General features: G+C 44.7%; 1 protein-coding gene across 7 annotated transcripts in view; it reads right to left on the bottom strand.

Moving 5' to 3' along the window:
• The window catches only part of TUT4 (terminal uridylyl transferase 4), a 125,979-nt gene that overhangs the window by 16,796 nt on the left and 93,498 nt on the right, over positions 1 to 15,685 (bottom strand). For all 7 annotated transcript variants that reach the window (XM_058655132.1, XM_058655119.1, XM_058655139.1 and 4 more), the window contains exons 21-24: positions 5,838 to 5,915; positions 5,534 to 5,711; positions 5,372 to 5,419; positions 5,202 to 5,284 (exon numbers count right to left, since the gene is read on the bottom strand). In XM_058655132.1, the coding sequence (XP_058511115.1) occupies positions 5,202 to 5,284; positions 5,372 to 5,419; positions 5,534 to 5,711; positions 5,838 to 5,915 (387 nt within the window). The remainder of the gene's footprint in view (positions 1 to 5,201; positions 5,285 to 5,371; positions 5,420 to 5,533; positions 5,712 to 5,837; positions 5,916 to 15,685) is intronic.

Genomic DNA, 15,685 nt, shown 5'->3' on the forward strand with positions numbered 1-15,685 from the left:
CATGTAGTTCCAAAAGACTACGTACTATATGACTATCTTTGCATAAAATATCCAGAATATACATATTGACAAAGAAAGAGTAGATTAATGGTACAGGGTAAAAGACAAAAGGGATTCACTGGGCCCAGTGTGGTACCCTAATGGCTAAGCCATCAGCTGACACGTCCTGGTATCTCATGTGGGTGCTGGTTTGTATCCCATTGATCCATTTCCCATCTATTTCCCTGCTAATGTGCCTGAGAATGCAGTCCAGAATGGCCCACGTTCCTGGGACCCTGCCAGTTTGGGAGACCTGGAAGAAACTGCTGGCTCCTGGCTTCAGATTGGATCAGCTCCAGCTGTTGCAGCTATTTGGGAAGAGAAACAGTAGAAGGAATATCTTCCTCTCTGTCTTTCCTTCTCTCTGTAGGTCTGACTTTTCAATAAAAATAAATCTTAAAAAAGGGGGGGGGCAGAGATTTTTTAAAGAGACAATGAAAATGTTCTAGAATTAAATAGTGATGATGGAGAGGCGAGCCGAGGGCTGCGGGAGAGGACGTCTAGCTCGGATCCCGAACCCAGTCCGCCATGTGCCCATGGCTCATGGCGGGCTGGGCCCGGACATGCCTGGGTGCGGGGCCTGCTTCCTTCTGGGGTGAGTACGCCGAGGGGGGAGGCCTCCGTGACTGGGCATGTCCGGGGCCCACCCGCCACCCTCATTGGGTGGTGAACGGGATTGGGGAGGGGCGCAACCTCGGGCCTGCAGGATTACACCTCCGGCTGCCAGAGGCGAGCCGAGGGCTGCGGGAGAGGACGTCTAGCTCGGATCCCGAACCCAGTCCGCCATGTGCCCATGGCTCACGGCGGGCTGGGCCCGGGCGGCCAGTGCGCCATTTGGCGCCAGGCTGTGCCTGCTGGCCGCCCGGCTGGGGAGCTCTGGGGTATTGGACGTCTGAATCGCTGCTGAGATAGCTCTAGAGTGACGCCACTGTTTCTGGGATCTGAGTCAATCCTAAAGATTCCCAATACCAGCAACTCTTCCTTTGAAGAACTTCCAATCCCTTAATAATGCTGAGCTTTGAACACCTATCAAGTAAAAGATAAGCTCCGGCTTGTCTAGCAGGCTGGCACCTAATGGTCCTTGGAGCAACCACGTGCAGGTGCGTGATTTATGGCTAGGAACGGTCCCAATCTGGGATGCCACAGCTGGGATGAGGTTCCCACCAAGGGGTGTATGTGCTGGAATGGGGGCTGCGTTCTATCTAGAAAACAGTTGCAGTCACCCGAGGCACTAGTGTGCGCTGGGATTGGATGCACCAGGCCGGTTCAGATCCCAGCACCATCTGGTGTTATGGAGAAACAGGGTAGATGTGGGACTGACTAGGCTGGGTCTCAATCCCCTTCTGAGCCATGTGTGAGCTGTATGTGGGTATGGACGAGCCATGGCTGGGCTGAAACATCCAACAACAAGAGTCAGAATGGGGTGAAAGCCAGCCAGGAAAAGCCACTGTTCCTGCTAGGACAGGAGGTGAACTGAGTAGGGTTGGCTCAAGAACCCCCTGGCAAGCGCAAAATCTGGCATTGGGAGGGGTTCTGATAGAGGAGCCTGGGCAACTCCTCTGGCAGGACACAGTCCCTGCAGGTAAGCGCGAGAAGCATGATTGGAAACAGCCCAGAATAGGCCATGGAAAGTTTCCCACTGGCATGCATTCGGCATGGGTCAGGAGCAGACCAGGCTGAATCAGTTCATGTCATCCTCTGGCAAATCCGATCACCAGAACAGAGTGTGGAATGGGCCGGGTTCGGTTGCGACAAAACCAGTACACATTATGGAACGCCAGGGCATGGTTGCCTGTACTGGATATGAATGCAGCACCCATCCAGCACACGTGAGATCCAGGAAGGGAGGGGCAGAGCTGGCGGGGGGGTTAAGGGGCTGGTCCCCTCGCTGGACAGCCACTCCCACTGGAGAGCGTGGGCTGGGATAGAGACAGACACGACTAAGCAAGGCTACAACACCTGTGCGCTGCATGTGGACTAGATCAGGGCCACAGCTTCAGCTGGCAGAAGCTGGCACTGGGGACTAATTCTGTCGAGTCAAATCACAGGACCACCTAAAGAGTGCATAAACCGGGACAGAGAGACCTGGGAGGGAAAAAGTGGGTTCCCCCTTCTTGGGTCACTATTCCCGTGGGAGGGCATGAAAACTAGGACGGGGGCTGGGATGGCTAGATAGAGAGGCACTCAACAACACCCGTGAGGGCTGGATGGTTGAGTTGGTTAGATAAAACTAAGCTTTAATACCCATTGACAAGTACCAGAGCCAAATGGGATGGGGGACAGATTGGTCTTCTGCTACACATACTAGCAAACCAGGATAGGGGGCGGTCTGGTGGGGGTTATTGTGGGTCGCCCCAACTAGGCTGCAGCTCCCACTGGTTAGTGTGAGGGCCGAACCAGACTGGACTGCAACACCCATTGGTTCCAGTGCAACTCGGGACTGAAAACAGAACCAACACAGCAATTGCAACCACCAGCTGATCAGGGTGATGGACTGTGCCGGGCCCTGTGCTTGCTAGAACACACAAGAAACTAATCTGGGAATACCTCAAAGTATCTTTGGAGATCTCCCCACTTGAACTGCTGGACTCAGAATTCTAACCAAGAAAAGACAGAAGACAGAATAGGACAATCATTCATCTCAGCTACATGTTGGCAGTGAAATATGGGACAAATGGAGACTTCATGATGGACCATATCAATCAGTGGACCACCTCATCGAGCGAAACTGGCAGTGACTCATAACTGGAGAACTATTAACTCCACTTGAGCACATATCTCAGAGCATGCCCCACATCCGGGACTTGGGGTGGGCGGGAAACCAGGTGGGGCTTCTCCCTCAATACCCCCCTTTACCTCAGATACATGATGGAAACAATATGGACATAATAGCATTGCCCACCTCCCTATCCCCCTGAACCTTTTTTTTTCTTTTTCTTGTTTTTCCTTCAACTATAGTTAACTATGTAAAGATTGTCAACAACAATACAATAAAATGGATAAAAAAAAAAAAATAGTGATGATGACTGTATAATGTTCCCACCATATTTTAATATTGAATTCCATTGAATTGAATTCCACACTTCTTTATGAATTATATAAATTATTTCACAATATAGTTTCTGATAACAAGAGAGGAGGAGCCAGTGTGGGAGCATACCATGATACTAAACCTTTGCCTGAGGCAATGACATCCTGTGTGGATGCTGGTTTTTGTCCTGGCTGTTCCACTACTGATCCAACTCCTAGCTGATGTGCCACGGAAAGCACTGAGGGATGGCCCCAGCATGGGGATTGACAGCTGGGCCTGGCATGGCGTGGCCTAGCGGCTAAAAAGTCCTTGTCTTGTACACACTGGGATCCCATATGGATGCCAGTTCTAATCCCGACAGCCCCACTTCCCATCCAGCTCCCTGCTTGTGGCCTGGGAAAGTAGTTGAGGACAGCCCAAAGCCGGGGAAGCTGCACCTGCATGGGAGACCCGGATGAAATACTGGCTCCTGGCTTTGGATCGGCACAGTACCAGCCATTGCGGCCGCCTGGGGAATGAATCATTGGACAGAAGATCTTCCTCTCTGTCTCTCCTCCTCTCTGTATATCTGACTTTGTAATAAAAATAAATAAATCTTTAAAACAACAATAACAAAAATATTGAAACTGGATTGAACTAAGGTCAAACACATTTATTTACAAAAATAAATGCATGATTTCTACTTTCTTGAGGTTCTGACTTTTAAAACATCCTTGGTCTGAAATTGAGATTTCATTAATTTCTTAACCATCAGAAAAGTGGTAAAAACAGAATGAGATCAACAGGAAGGTATAACACAGTGATTCCTAGCACAGGCCTAAGGAAATCCCCAAGTCCCAAGTCACCTTGAAGTTCAGCTTATTTTAAAGGCTACACTACTATAGTGTAGTTCTTCACACACAATCATATGCCCATCATTGTGAGCATGGACAATGACAGAGAGTCCAGCATCCTATTGTCAGGATATAGTAAACAGTTTCATTGGGATTCCATTTTTGTCTGGAAGTAGACATGCATACTACATTGTATCCTCACATCTGGATATTATAGTCTCCATTACACAGTTACTATATATCCCCTTAAATGAAAAGTCACAATACAAAATCAGCAAAAGAAAAACAGAAATTTACAATACCATGAAGTTAAATTACATGCTACTGAATGACTAACGTGTCCCTGAAGAAATGAAAAATAAAATCAAGAACCTTCTTGAAGAAAATATTACGGTATAATCTATGACTCACTGTAGAATTTAATCAGAAGAAAGTGTTTTGAAAAGATGAAACTAACAACAACAACAACAAAAAGATCAAAATCCATGAGATACAGTTTCTGCTGATCTTTGTTGGTGAGATATGTCTCCTGTAGGCAACAAATAGATGGGCTTCGTTTTTTTAATCCAGTCTACTAATCTATGACGTTCAGTGAGGTGGGAGGGAATTGGGGAGGAGATAAGGGAAATCCCAGGGTCTATGGAACTGTATCATAAAATGATAATAGTAAAACGAAATAACATAAAAAAAGAGATGGAGAATAGGAAATATTGTAAGCAACTCTATATACATAAATTCAATAGCTTATAAGAAAATGATTGGGGTAGGGGAGGAACCTGGGGAGGGGGCTGGGAAATCCCAGAGCCTATGGAACTGTATCATAAAACAATAATAATAATGATAATAAAACAAAGACTACACTAAATGGAGAACTGAAGCCTCAGGAAAGAATAATACATTTCTTTGGCTTTGCATTTTTTGTGTATACCTTCATCAATTTTCTAGTAATGAAAAAGGGTCAGTGAGTAGCATTTTTAATTAAAAACCAACCAATTCTGAGTCTTAACTGTTCTCATTCATTCAACAAACACTTGTTATTATGCAAGACTTTGCAGCAGGTACTGGATATCCAAAGACATCCAAAGACAACCTTATAGACATCAATTCTGTCTTCACAGAGCCGACAGAATAATGGAGGAGACAGACTTAACATCTTAAACAAAGCTTACTATCTATTTCAATAGGAACCATGAGAAAAAATACAGAGCTATGATTTCCCTGTTCTTAGCATTAACATGGAAACAGACTTTGGTATACTATTTTTAAAAACATTCAGAATCCAAATAACGCAAACTTACAGCTTCTCTGCCAATGAGTGGATAAAAAGGGGTGCCAAAAAGTTTCCTCCCATTGATAAATGCCTTCATGATAAAATTGGTCACTATTGAAGAAGGAAGAAAACACAAAATGTAGACAATAAACTCTCAAGAGCTTTAAAAGTAAGAAATTCCTCGAATTTAAAACTTACTTTTTCTAGAAACTCCAGCACCAAGGTTATGATTCAAGTCAAAAGGGTCTGGAAAAAGAAATATTTGGCTTCTTTACATTAAAGAAATTTTCATTTGTCCCTTCAATTTCCTTGGCCAAATTTTCCTTTTGTTTTTGAATCAATATTAATTTAATGGATTACCTTCAATTGCTATGCATTTAGATGTCCACTGCTTCTCAAAAGTTGTCAATAGCTTTTTTTGTCGAATGCTAATTACATATTCTTTGAAATCGAACTCCTCAGTATAGAAACGAAGCAATCCCAACCAAAGTTCTCCTAAGGATTCAGTGTTCTTTCCAAGTGAAGGCAAACGCTTCTTCTATAGTGAAGACAGAATATGTGCATATCCAAAATACATACACCAAATCCAAGTTACATAATTAAATTAGGCAAGCCCCGTTATGTGCTGATGATGATTCTATAACATAAAAACTGAAAAAATTACCAGTTCTTCTGTCTTATCAAAGAAAAAGGCATTCCATCCATCAACCATTCTCTGTGGAATCTGTTTTCCATCAAAGATCTGCATAAAAAATTATTGTTATCATCAGATTTCAAGTGTTCTAAAACAAAGGCCTAAATCCCATCATTATTACTTTAGTTGCCATTTTGTATCATCCAAAAAGAATCTGTCATAATGGTATACTTTTATGTTAAGTAACTAATGAATAAAATGTATCTGAAACAACAAAGCATCACTTTCCAAATGACACATTTGATATGCTATTTATCTTGTCTACTAAAACACATCCAGCCCAAGATTAGCAAAGCAAAACTAAAGGAAAGACATGAAAAATTAACAGAAAAAGAAATACATAAGAACTAGTACCTATTGACTCCATACCGAAGGAAATTAATGGAACTGATGTGTGACCTGGTTACCTTTAATCAGTTATCTATATGTTTCATCAGTTATCTGTATCAGGCAAGGCTGAAAGGTATTTGGACACTGTTTTCTTTTAAATAGAAAAAAAAGGACAGTTTCCTTAAGATTTGATAAAATTACAAATATCGTCAATTATGAATAATAGTTCATTGTCCTGGGAAAGACAGGGGGAAAAAAGCTGTCACAAAAAGAAAAGCAAACCACAAAGTCAGAGTTCTGTCCCTGCTAATGTGCCTCGGAGCAGCAGCAAAGGCGCAAGCTGAATCTCTGATTCCCACAGGGACATCAGTGCTGAGATCCAGGCTCCTGGCTGCTGCTGCACTCACCTGAGCTGTTATACACACAAGATCTCCACATCTGTCTAACAAGGTGGAGGAATCCACCATGGTGGGAGGGTTTGGGGAGGGGTGGGGAGAACCCAAGTATCTATGTAACTGTGTCACATAATACAATGTAATTAATGAGGTTAAATAATAAATAATTAAAAAAAAAAACAGGAAAGTGGAAATGAATTTTTAATCTTTTTTTTTAAGTATCCCATATGGTGATTGTACAGGTGTAACTGACCTCCACAGATAATTTTGAGATTATTTTTTCTAGATGAAGTTTAAGAAAGATGTAACTAGAAAAATGAAATAGGATCACAATCAGCCAATCTCATCTCCAACTTTAATTCTGCAGTTTAATGATTCTGAATAATCATCTTCCTATATCCTCAGTTTTATAAGTGAAAATGAGGGAAGATTGCATTAATTAAATGAGTAGTAATTTAAACAAATTTTATTTTTCCTTTAAGGTCTAGGCCCTTTCCTAAAATGAAACATTTTTGGATACTCAAACCTACAAAGCAAATAAAAGCAGAAATACTTTTAGAAGCCATAGTGTCGAAAACATACCAAAACCTTTATTTACACTATCCTGTTTTAGTGACACACACACACATACACATACTCACTCAGTGGTTCCAAAAGATACTTAAACCACAAATACAGCTTAAAACTGCTTGATAGGACCCAGAGTGAAGGCTCAGTGCATAAACTCTTGCCTGTCTTGGCTGTTCCACTTCCCATCCAGCTCCCTGCTTGTGACCTGGGAAAGTAGATGGCCAAAAGCACCCATGTGCGAGACTCGAGAGAAGTGGAGGAAACTCCTCATTCCAGGCTTCAGATCAGCTCAGGTCTGGCTGTGGGAGCTACTTGGGGAGTGAACCAGCAGCCAGATCTTTCTCCCTGTCTCTTCTTCTCACTGTGTTTCTGATCTGCCTTTCCAATAAAAATAAATAAATCTAAAAAAAAAAAAAACCTAGATAAGATATTTCTGAAATGGAAAGACTATAGAACTCATCTTTGGAGCTCAAAAACCTACTAGTCCTAATTCTGCCATACACCAAATACTTAAAATATGTTTGTTAACTAAATATATTTACTCCATGACATATAAAGATCACGTTTATAAGAATTTTATATTCATAGGTATATTCAACAATGACTCCTAATTCATGGATAATCAGAGTATATAGATAATTTATCATAAAAACAGATTTTTGTGTGCCCAGCGGCATGGCCTAGCAGCTAAAGTCCTCGCCTTGAAAGCCCCGGGATCCCATATGGGCGCCGGCTCTGGTCCCGGCAGCTCCACTTCCCATCCAGCTCCCTGCTTGTGGCCTGGGAAAGCAGTTGAGGACCCAAAGCTTTGGGACCCTACACCCCTGTGGGAGACCCGGAGGAGGTTCCTGGTTCCTGGCTTCGGATCGGTGCGCATCAGCCCGTTGCGGCTCACTTGGGGAGTGAATCATTGGACGGAAGATCTTCCTCTCTGTCTCTCCTCCTCTGTGTATATCTGGCTGTAATAAAGTGAATAAATCTTTAAAAAAAATAGATTTTTGTGGCTCAATTTCTTAATCACTGCATTCTAGCAAAGTGCCAAATAATTGTTACCACAGCAAGCCACAGAAAACCCCCAAATCTTAAGCTGAAAAAAAGTATCCAATAAAGAAAGTTCACACTGATCAAACGAGACCACTAACTGATGGTGAATTTTAAAAATCAGACTAATTTTAAAAATCAGAAGGGCCCAGAACAGGAGCCTAGTAGCTAAAGTTCTCACCGTGCATATGACAGGATCCTATATGGGTGCCAGTTCTAATTCTGGTAGCTCCACTTCCCATCCAGTTTCCTGTTTGTGGCCTGGGAAAGCAGTAGAGGACGGCCCAAAACCTTGGGACCCTGAACCCATGTGGGAGGCCCAGAAAAAGTTCTTGGCTCCCGGCTTCAGATTGGTTCAGCTCCAGCTGTTGTGGCTACTTAGGGAGTAAACCAGTGGATGGAAGATCTTCCTCTCTGTCTTTGCTTCTCTATGTATATTTGGCCTTCCCATAAAAACTAATAAATATTTTTTTAAAAGAGATCCGACTGAAACACTTGTTTTAAAAAAACATGGGGCAGATATGGCACATCAGGTGAACCCAATGATTGAGATGCATACATCCCATATCAAGAGTGCTGGTTCAAGTTCCAGGGACTCCACTTTCATTCCAGCTTTCTCCTAATACCTGGAAAACAGCAGATGACACTTCAAGAACCTGAGTTCCTGCTATCCATGTAGGAAACCAAAACAGAGTTCCTGACTCGCTATCCTCAGCAACCGCAGCCATTTGAGGCATCAATCAGCAGACATAAGCGCGATCTCTTACATGCTCGCTCAGCCCTTCAAATAAATGAATACACATTTTTTTAAATCAACCTTAGCCAAGGCAACCACGCATACACACACACACACACACACACACACACAAAAGGTTGACATAAGTTATATAGCTTATGAGGAGTATATTAGTGAAGGCATAGAGAATCCAGCAGAACAGAAAGAAAAGGTCTACATAGACCTACACATAGTCAACTGTCTTGGAAAAATGAACAAAGACAATACAATGAAGCAAAATAGTCTTTCAACAAATGACACTGAGACAATATCACCATGAAAAGTTATCTCCAAATAGATCACAGTCCTAGATGTAAAACCCAAACTTATTAAACTCCTAGAAGATAACATAGGAGAAAATTTAGATGATTTGGGTACACTTTTGAATAAAAAAAATTCCAGTCATAATACATGAAAAAACTTCAAGAGACGATACAATGATGCAGTAGCTTAAATTGCCTCATGGGAGGTCCGTATCCCATATCAGCTTGCCACTCACTGTTGCACACACCCTGGGAGGCAGCAGAGGGTCCCTGCCACACAAAAGACACAGGCTCCTGGATTTTGCCTAGCTCATTTCCAATTTTTTCCAGCAATCAGGAAAGGAACTAACAAATGGATGATTTCTTTCTATCTTTCAAATAAACAAAAATACATGAACCTTAAAGCAGCTTTGTCCTGCTTTGCAAAAACAAAATAAAAAAATGAAGACAGTTAAACTTCCAGCAGCCGAGGCTGCTGGTGGGTCTCAGGACAGGGCATCTAATGCCTGGATCCAGAAGCCAGCCACCACGTGCACGTGGTGAGCTGTCCCCAGGCTTGCCAGGGCTCTGGGAGCTGCTTCCTTCAGGGTGAGTACACCGAAGGAGGTCGTCTCTGTGACTGGGCAGGTCCGGGGCCCACCCACAGCCCTCATTGGGCAGTGAATGGGATTGGGAGGGGCGCGACCATGGGACTGGGAGTTTAAACATCAAGCAGCCTCCTGGCTGCTGGTGGGTCTCAAGACGGGGCGTCTCACACCTGGATCCCAGATACCAGCCACCATGTGCACATGGTGAGCTATCCCGGGGCCAGCAGTGCGCCATTTGGCGCCAGGCTCCACCTGCTGGCCGCCCGGCCGGGGAGCTCTGGGATTTTGGTTCTTTGAATTGCTGCTTAGGTAGCTCCAGGTTGAACCCACAGAGCTTCTAGGAAGTGAATCAATAGTAAAGATTCCCAACTCTTCCTTTGAAAAACTTGTAATCACTGACAATGCTGACCACCAAATACCAGTCCATTCAAAAGCTATGGCTCCGGGCATGTCCAGCAGAATCATATCCTGTTACCTGACATGATGATGGATCAGGAGAACAGTCACATTAAGCATGGCCATGACATTAACTAACACTCGAGAACCATATCCAGGGGTAGATTCTGTGAGGTTTTTGTGGGCCAAACCCTGTGGAAATTCTACCCCACTGGTAGCTTGAGGGTTGGGTGGTGATGGACTAAGGTAGGTACGACCAAGGAGCTTGCCATCAATCACAGGTAAAGGAACCCACAACAGGGCCCAGCGGCATGGCCTAGCAGCTAAAGTCCTTGCCTTGAACGAGCCAGGATCCCATATGGGTGCCGGTTCTAATCCCAGCAGCTCCACTTCCCATCCAGCTCCCTGCTTGTGGCCTGGGAAAGCAGTCGAGGACAGCCCAATGCTTTGGGACCCTGCACCCGCGTGACAGACCCGGAGGAGGTTCCTGGTTCCCGGCTTCGGATCGGCACGCACCGGCCGTTGTGGCTCACCTGGGGAGTGAATCATTGGACGGAAGATCTTCCTCTCTGTCTCTCCTTCTCTCTGTATATCTGACTTTGTAATAAAATAAATAAATCTTAAAAAAAAAAAAAAGGAACCCACAACAGTCTGGACTGGTCAAGGCAGCAGTACCCAAATTTGCATCCTGAAAAGGGTGTGGGGTGGGCCGGGCTGCAACATTCACCAGCTCATACAAGGCCAAATGGAAAGCCAGACTACGCCGGGCACTGGCCCAAACCAAATGGCATGTGTGCGAACTGGGTCTGGGAGTGGATCAAGCGGAGGATCTTGGAAAACTCCCTTGGCAGGTCATAGCTCCCACTGGTGAACATGTAGTCCAGGCCTGGGGGTCGGACAAGCTGGGCAAAGCAGCTCCAACAGCTGGTAATATGTGAATTGGTAATGGAACAGGGTGGACCGGGCAGGACTGAGCAAACCTTAGCCCACAAGCAAAACTAGAGACCAGGATGGAGCACAGGTCATGCTGAGCTAGGCTCTTGCACCTACTGGTCTGTATAAGCCAGGAACGCTAAGCCACAGGATCTAGGGCAGGGGTCTGGACAGGTGAGGGGCTGAGACAAGCTAAGTCAGCGCAACCACTGGCATGTGCGTGATCTATGGCTGGGAACAGGCCCAGTTGGGGAGCTAAGGGGACAAGGGGACAACCCTAGCTGGGTTGAGGTTCCCACTAAGGGGTGTGTGTGCTGGAATGGGTGCTGGGTTCTGATCAGGAAATGGTTGTAGTATCCCTTGGCACAAGTGTGGACTGGGATTGGATGCACCGAGCCGGGTCAGACTCCAACACCCTCTGGTGTCCTGGAGAACCAGGGTAGATGGGGGATGGACAAGGCAAGGTCTCAACCCCTACTGAGCCATGTGTGAGCCATTTGTGGGTATGGACGAGCCATGGCTGGGCTGAGACATCCAACAGCAAGAACCAGTTTGGGTTGAAGGCCAGTCAGGAAAAGCCACTGTTCCTGCTAGGGCAGGAGGTGAACTGAGTAGGGCTGGCTCATGGACCCACTGGTATGCGCTAATTCTGGCATTTGGAGAGGTTCTGATAGAGGAGCCTGGACAACTCCTCTGGCAGGACACAGACCTAGCAGGTAAGCGCAAGAAACATTATAGGAAACAGCCCAGAACAGGCCATGCAAAGTTACCCACTGGCACACATTTGGCATGGGTCAGGGGAAGACCAGGCTGAACCAGTTCATGTCATCCACTGGCAAATCCAAACACCAGAACAGAGTGTGCGTCGAGCCAGGTTTGGACACAACAAAAACTAGTGCACAATACGGAATGTCAAGGTGAGGTTGCCTGTACTGGATGTAGCCGCAGCGCCCAACCAGCACACGAGAGAACCAGGAAGGGAGGGGGCAGAGCTGGCAGGGGAATAAGAGGTGGTTCCCTTGCTGGACAGCTACTCCCACTGGAAAGCGTGAGTTGGGATGGGGGCAGACCAGACTGGGCAGGGCTATAAAACCTATAAACCTCATGTGGACTAGATCAGGGGAAAAGCCAGGCTGGGCTGATCATTCCTACTGTGCAAACAAAATTAGAGTGGGTGAGGGTTGTTTGGGCTTAGCCGCAGCATCAGCTGGCAGAAGCTGGCACTGGGGGCTAATTCTCTCAAGTCAAACCACAGAACTACCTGGAGAGTGCACAATCCGGGAGTGGGAGAGGCCTGGGAGGGAAATAGTGGACTCCTCCCTCTTGGGTTACCACTTCCACTGGAGGGCACGAAAACTAGGACAGGGGCTGGGGTGGCTAGACAGATACTCAACAGCATCTGTTAGGGCTGCATAGTGGAGCTGGTTAGATGGAACTAAGCTTTAATACCCATTGACATGTGCGAGAGCCGAATGGGATGTGGGACAGACTGGACTACTGCTACAAATACTGGCAAACCAGGGTAGGAGGCGGGCCTGGTGGGGGTTATTGTGGGTCGCTCCAACTAGGCTGCAGCTCCTACTGGTTTATGCGAGAGACGAGTATGTGCTGGACAGAACCAGGCTGGACTGCAACACCCACTGGTTCCAGTGGAAGTTGGGGCTGAAAACAGAACCAACCCAGCAATTGCAACCACCAGCTGATTGGGGCAATGGACTGTGCCGGGCCCTGTACTTGCTAGTACATACAAGAATCTGGTCTGAGAACACCTCAGACAAAGTTTCTTTGGAGATCACCCCAATCGAAATGCTGGACTCAGAACCCTAACCAAGAAAAGGCAGAAGACAGAACAGGTCATCAACCACCTCAGCTATATGCTGGCAGCGAAATATGGGGCAAACAGAGAAGAGTCTCTTTGATGGACTAAGTCAATCAGTGGATTCTTCAAAGACCTCATCGTGCTTGGAGTGGCAAGACTGGCAGCGATTCATAACTGGTGAACTATCAAAACCACTTGAGCAAGATCCATGGAGCATGCCCTGCGTCTAGGACCTGGGGTGGGTGGGAAATTGGGTGGGCCTTCTCCCTTAATACCCCCCTTTAAACATGAAGGAAACAATATGGAAATAATAGTCTTACCCACTTTCCTATAGCCCTTGAACATTTTTTACCCTAATTAACTATGTAAAGATTGTCAAAAATAAAAAAAAATTTAAAAATAAAAAAAAATGAAGACAGTCCACAAATTGGGAGAGAAAACTTAAAAAAAAAAACTAAATGCAAGACAATTATGAAAAATATGTAGTCTTAAATTCAACAGGAAGAAGACAATGTTTTAAAAATGAACCATGAGGATCCTGCGCAACCACCTAATGGTCAAATCCTCACCTTGCACATCTGGGATCCCATATGGGCACCTGATAAAGTCCCTGCTGCTCCACTTCCCATCCAGTTCCCTGTCAGTGGCCTGGGAGAGAGCAGTGGAGCATGTTTCAAAAGCACTGAGACCCGGAGAAAGCTCCTGGCTTCATATTGGCTCAGCTATGGCTATTGTAGTCACTTGGGGAGTAAATCAGCAGACAGAAGTTCTTTCTCTCTGTCTCTGTTTCTCTCTTCTTCTCTGTGTATCTTAATTTCTAATAAGAATAAATAAATCTTTAAAAAAAAAAGTGGACCACGAGACCAGTGCTGTCACATAGTAAGCTAAGCTGCCATCTGCAACACCAGCATCCCCAGATAGGTGGTGATACTTGTCCTGCTGCTCCAAATCTGTCCAGCTCCCTAATGCACCTGGGAGAGCAGAAGATGGACTGACTTTTTGATTCCCTGCACCCAAATGGAAGGCCAGCAAGAACCTTCTGGTTCCTGGCTTTATCCGGACCCAGTCCCAACCATTATGGCTACCTGGGGAATGAACCAGCAAGTAAAAGATGTCTGTCTCTCCCTCTCTCTTGGGAGAGACCATGGGCCAAGTCTGTGGTGTAGTGTGTCAAGCCACTATCTGGAGCACTGACATCCCATATGGTTACCAATTCAAGCTCCAGCTGCTTCACCTGTAATCTAGCTAATGTGCCTGGGAAAGCATAACACGGCCCCAGTGCTTGGACCCCATCACCCACGTGGGAGATGCAGGCTTCAGCCTGGCCCAGCCCCAGCTGTTGTGGTCATCTGAGGATTAGAGCAGCAGACGGAAGTCCACCATCTCTCTAACTCCTTCTCTATCATTCTGCCTTTCAAATAAATACTCCACTAAAAAGAAAGGGGAATGTACAAAGACCCCAATATGCATTTCACAAAAAAATGTACAGCTGGCAAATATACATGTGAAGAGATGCTGAACATTATATATCAGAGAAATACAAATTAAAACAAGAAAATAATACTACACATATAACAGAATGCCCTGAATCCAGCACACTGACAACAACCAATGTGCGGGTGTGGAACAACAGGAACCCTCAATGAGGGTAGGAATACAAAAAGACACAGAGATTTTGGGAGACAGTTTGGCAGAATCTTACAGAAGTAAACAAAAACTTTTATAGTGCCCAGTATTCCCTTTCCTTGGCATCTACCCCACAAATGTGAGAAGTATAATCACACAAAAAGGTATATACAGACTCACAGCAATTGTCATAACACATGCAACCAAGATGTCCTTCAGTTTAATCAATGAATGGATAAATGCAGTGTATTCCGGCAATGGATATTATTTGGCACTATAAAAAAATGGGTAAACAAGCCATGAAATACATGGAGGAACCATATGTGCACATTACTGAGTGAAAAGAAGACAAGCTCCAAAGTCTACAGTATTAAGTTGAAAAAGTTACAGCACTATATGATTCCAGGCACATGGCATTCTGGAAAAGACAAAAATCTGGAGGACACTAGGAAGCGCAGTGGTCATCAGGAGTCGAGGAAAAGGTGGATGTCCATGAAAAGCACAAAGGATTTTTAATGCAGTGAAAGTACTGTATGATTTTACCATAATGGATAAACCACTACTCATTTGCTCAAAAGTAATAACTGTTCAAACTCATACAAGGTATACCAAGAGTGATCCTAACATTAATTGTGGACTTAGGGTGAGTGCAATATGCATGTTCCACAACTGGAACAATGTTGGTATGCTACTCTGATGAAACTGACCACAGCTAAGATCTCCATGTGTGGGGGAACGGGCTGGATGAGACAACTTCACCTTTCTTAACTTTGAGTTCAGAAATACCCTTACACAAACTTTAGACATACAAGTAACACTCAATATATATTCAGCTACTTAAAACTACTTATAATTTTAATTTGCCTTTCACTATTTGTTTAAAGAGGGAAAAATGCTGATAAAACCACAAGTCACTCATTGGAACTTTGTAAACAGTATAGCCATCTGTTATCTACTATACAACTAGTTATTTTATAATTTTCCTTTTTTTTAAAGATTTATCTATTATTTTTATTACAAAGTCAGATATACAGAGAGGAGGAGAGACAGAGAGGAAGATCATCCATCCTATGAGTCACTCCC

Source organism: Ochotona princeps, chromosome 2, assembly GCF_030435755.1.
Source record: "Ochotona princeps isolate mOchPri1 chromosome 2, mOchPri1.hap1, whole genome shotgun sequence".
Taxonomy (NCBI): Eukaryota; Metazoa; Chordata; class Mammalia; order Lagomorpha; family Ochotonidae; genus Ochotona; species Ochotona princeps.